Here is a 3,750-nt window from a genome sequence, read left to right as displayed (position 1 = left end):
CAGAAACACTTTGTCTACCCAGTACTTTTATGATACATTTTCAATAGAAAATACAATTTATCAAAATTGATACAAAGGAGGCGCGGAGCCCCTCATTACTCACTTCAACCAATGAGTGATAATTCTGTAACTTGTAAGTTCATAGAATCACAGAAGGTAAACACAGACTGAGCGTGCACAAGGCCCTAATCCGAATCCCTCAGATTACAGCACATCTATTATTCTCTCAGACACATTTATCTTAAGAATCACAGGTGCACTGTATCCACCCTTTCAGGATATTAACATATTTGTACATCAAATACCTTCTTAAAATGAGGCAAAACTGATAAATCCCAGAGCACTTCTGGAATTCGGGAATGAGAATGACATATTTCCAAACATGCATCAAAATTCACAACAGTTCGTCCTCTTGAAGCCAAGAACTCAACATGAGGTATGAATTTCTTGTAAAAAAGCAGTTTAAAACATTCTGAAACTGAAGACATCCTATTAATTGCTTTAGTTCATTCTCTTCATTAAAGTATTATATCATAAATGATTACAAATAGATCCATTGCTCATCAAATCCATGTTCATATAATATATACTATGAATTGAACACAGTATTCATCCAGCGTTTATCCTAAACGGATATAAAATTCACAAGGTCCATCCTCTAAGGGTGTAATAGCTGCAAGGCCCATCCTGTGGGGATATAAAATTCATACACTGTCCATCCTACATGGATGTAATATTCACACTGTCCATCCTACATGGATATAATATTCACACTGTCCATCCTACATGGATATAATATTCACACTGTCCATCGCGAGTGTGGATTGAACATCAAACACTGTCCATCCTACATGGATGTAATATTTACTCAGTGTCCATCCTGTAAGGATGTACTCGATCCCGTGCCCACTGCTCTGTGTGTATAAAATACTCTCAGAGTGGTTTGTGAGATAATAGCATTCTCACACTCTTCATCCTATGAGGATATAATAGTCACACAGTGGCCATAACATGAAGATATCACATTCACACACTGTCCCTCCTGCAAGGGTATAATATACAGACTGTCTATCCTATGAGGATGTAATAGTCACACTGTCCCTTCTATGGGGATAAATCTTCACTCACTGTCGATCCTGTGGGCTTATAGTATTCACATACTGTCCATCCTATGAGGATATACAGTCACTCTTCACCCCGCTCCTTGGATTGCAGTAAACTCCCCTGCACAGCAGGGCGCGCTCCAGGCCCGAGAATGAATATTCTCCTCAGAGAGGACCGAGGCCTCTAAAGAAGTCCGAAGAAAAGTCCAGGCCGCAGCCCCCGCATTACCAGGGTCTCCACGGGACTCTGGGGCTGTCCTGGACGGGCTCTTTGGTGCTGCTGGGACAGGACGGAGGCCGAGAAGGACACACCGCCTCTGCTGTAGCCGCAGGTCTATGGAGGGCCCGCAGCAGCTTCATCCGGGTCTCTGCGGGGGCTCCGTGGAGGGAGAGGAAGTGCAGAGAGTCCTGGAGGCACCGGGAGTAACCTTCACTGGAGGCCACGGCTGCGGGGAGAGAGGAAGGGTTAATGTTTGGACAGTCTCACAGCAGGAAGTGACAACGTAGAACATTTTTTTCTATTAAAGCTCTCTAGATTGCTTTCTTCTGGCTGTTGCAATTGGTTTACCGGAAGTTCTGATACACTTAAAACATGAGTTTAAGTAAAATGGCACTGGAAATTGACACATTTAAAATACATAGTAAGCCTGCCCGAGTACCATCCCGATGCGACTATTACCAGTTCCGTCTCTGCACTAACTAACACAAACCACCCCCACACGCAGACAAACACAAAACTGCAGAGAACACCCACTGCAGTTTTGACCCTTCCATGTGCTGCCTCTCACCTGGTGCCGGTGTCTGCACGCGCTGGGCCAGGTACGTCACGGCCATTTCCAGGATATCCGCTTTCTCTGCTTTGGCCGGAAGTTCATGTTCCTGAAACTCTCTCTGCAGTAACATCCTCAGCTGCTCAATGCTGCTGTTGATGCGATCTCTCCTCAGCTTCTCCACCACTGGCTTCCTCAGCTGCAGAGGCAACATGTGGACTTGTTATTTTATTGAAACAAACTTTTAAAGTTGTATAAAGTCGATAAAAGGTAATAACAAAGCTTATAGTTACTACAGTGCGATAAACAGTTCAATTTAATTATGTTAATTTAAAATTAGGGTGATATTCAAAGATCAATAAATACATCCACTGTTGATATAATATACTGGAAGCTCATTTTAAAGGTGTGCTTTTTGTATATTCGAAAAACTTAAATATGCTTTTTAAATATTAATGACCAGACTCTTACCTTTCTAATGTGTCTCTCCTCGCGCTCCTCTTCATATTTCCTCTCGGTGCTGAAAGGCGCCATCTTGCCCGGTGTGGGGTGAAGAGCGGGGTCTCTGCAGTGAACCCACAGTGATCGGTATCTGAAGAGCTCGCTCCCTCCTGCCCTATTTATCCCCCTCCGCCTGCAGGGTAATGTGTGGGTCTGATGCTGGAGAGAGGTTCCCACACTCAGCAGCCAATCAGAGAGCAGCGGGGACAATAGAAGTGTGGCATTAAAGGGTGGGTGGCGGGGGACATCTGGGACCGGAACAAAAGATCAGGGTGTGGGAAAGAGCTGCGCATTATTGTGATATGAAGCCCGGCATCTGCCAGGAGCTAAACGGTGCCAATAGCGTTAAATACGGGCGGGTGTGTTGAAAAAGCTTGAATGAGCGGGCCCAGGAGGGAACTCATTAATTCCATCATTTTTTTTTGTTTAGTGAAAGTTTATTTCTATTCAGTTTTGTCCATGTGCACTATAGCAAGCAGAGGGAATGCTTTTCTGTTTTGTAAAATATTTACCACCAATCATTAGGTTTAGTCAAAGGAAACGAAACCCCGCTTTCAAAACTTGAATTTAGACTCACCCTGGGGCTGGGAAGGAAAGTTCAATGTGCAGCGCACATGAGGGTGAGGTAAAATAAACAATGCGTCAGTCAGTGACGTTTGTAACACCCGCACTGCAGAGGCACCTGCGTGGAACTGTCCAGTGCTGAAAGCGCCCGCACTGGCCGCAGCACTAGATTCAGGCAGGTGGGTAAAGCACTGCATTGCTGTGCTGTATTTTTCGGGAGTGTAGTGTAGCAGCTCCTTGTCCAGTCCTTAGCAGGCACCTCTTACATTGTTTGTGAAATAATGTGATTAATATTTTGTTGCTCTCCAGCCTGGGTTCCGCTCTGCACGTGCCCTGGTTCTTTTGCTACAAAGCCTCGCGTGCACCCCAGGTGTGACCCAAACATGCAAACACCTTTTTGTGTAACGTCTCCATTTCTAATTTGGGATTGAGAGATTTTCGCACCCGGCGTCACTTTGCTAAAGTATCTGAAGAGTTAACTGTGGAACTGTGTTTTTTAAATTCCCGTTTTAAAATATTGAGCCCTCTGGGTATTTTCGTGGTTGTCTATAGCCCAGTGTGACATGATATAGCCCCAGTACCAGCCCCTCCAGTAGTTATGACCTGCTCAGTTCTCGATCCTGACAGGTCCGGCGCACTGAGGGCTCACCGCTGCTCCCCAGATGGCGGCTGCCGACCCAGGGGAGGGTCAGATTCCCTGGAGCCGGAGGCCTCGGTGTGACACGCTTCTATTGTACCCTCTGAATGGATGAATGAGCGACAGTGTGGGAACCTCCGAGAGTCTCTGGCCCCAGCCTCAGAATCACAGTCCT

At 45.6% G+C, this 3,750-nt stretch overlaps 1 protein-coding gene across 1 annotated transcript; it reads right to left on the bottom strand.

Annotated features, from left to right (window-relative positions):
• Positions 1-978: 978 nt before the first annotated feature.
• On the bottom strand, positions 979-2,447 carry LOC147668267 (transcription factor HES-5-like). Its single transcript, XM_086948656.1, has 3 exons — positions 2,345-2,447; positions 1,892-2,072; positions 979-1,549 (listed from the first exon to the last, which is right to left on the bottom strand). Exons 1-3 carry the CDS (start codon positions 2,405-2,407, stop codon positions 1,329-1,331), a joined length of 465 nt encoding a protein of 154 aa, XP_086804782.1. The 5' UTR covers positions 2,408-2,447; the 3' UTR covers positions 979-1,328.
• Between the last annotated feature and the right edge of the window lie 1,303 nt (positions 2,448-3,750).

This window comes from Lissotriton vulgaris, unplaced genomic scaffold (assembly GCF_964263255.1).
Source record: "Lissotriton vulgaris unplaced genomic scaffold, aLisVul1.2 SCAFFOLD_1426, whole genome shotgun sequence".
NCBI classification, from domain to species: Eukaryota; Metazoa; Chordata; class Amphibia; order Caudata; family Salamandridae; genus Lissotriton; species Lissotriton vulgaris.
The sequence above is the reverse complement of the archived record's forward strand: the minus strand, read 5'-3'. Positions and strand labels throughout refer to the sequence as shown.

Coding starts and splice junctions, on each gene's coding strand:
- LOC147668267 (XM_086948656.1), bottom strand. CDS start 2,407: ATGGCGCCTTTCAGCACCGAGAGGAAATATGAAGAGGAGCGCGAGGAG. Junction 2,073..2,344: donor AGGAGAGACACATTAGAAAG/GTAAGAGTCTGG, acceptor TTGCCTCTGCAG/CTGAGGAAGCCAGTGGTGGA. Junction 1,550..1,891: donor CGTGCAGACACCGGCACCAG/GTGAGAGGCAGC, acceptor CTCTCCCCGCAG/CCGTGGCCTCCAGTGAAGGT.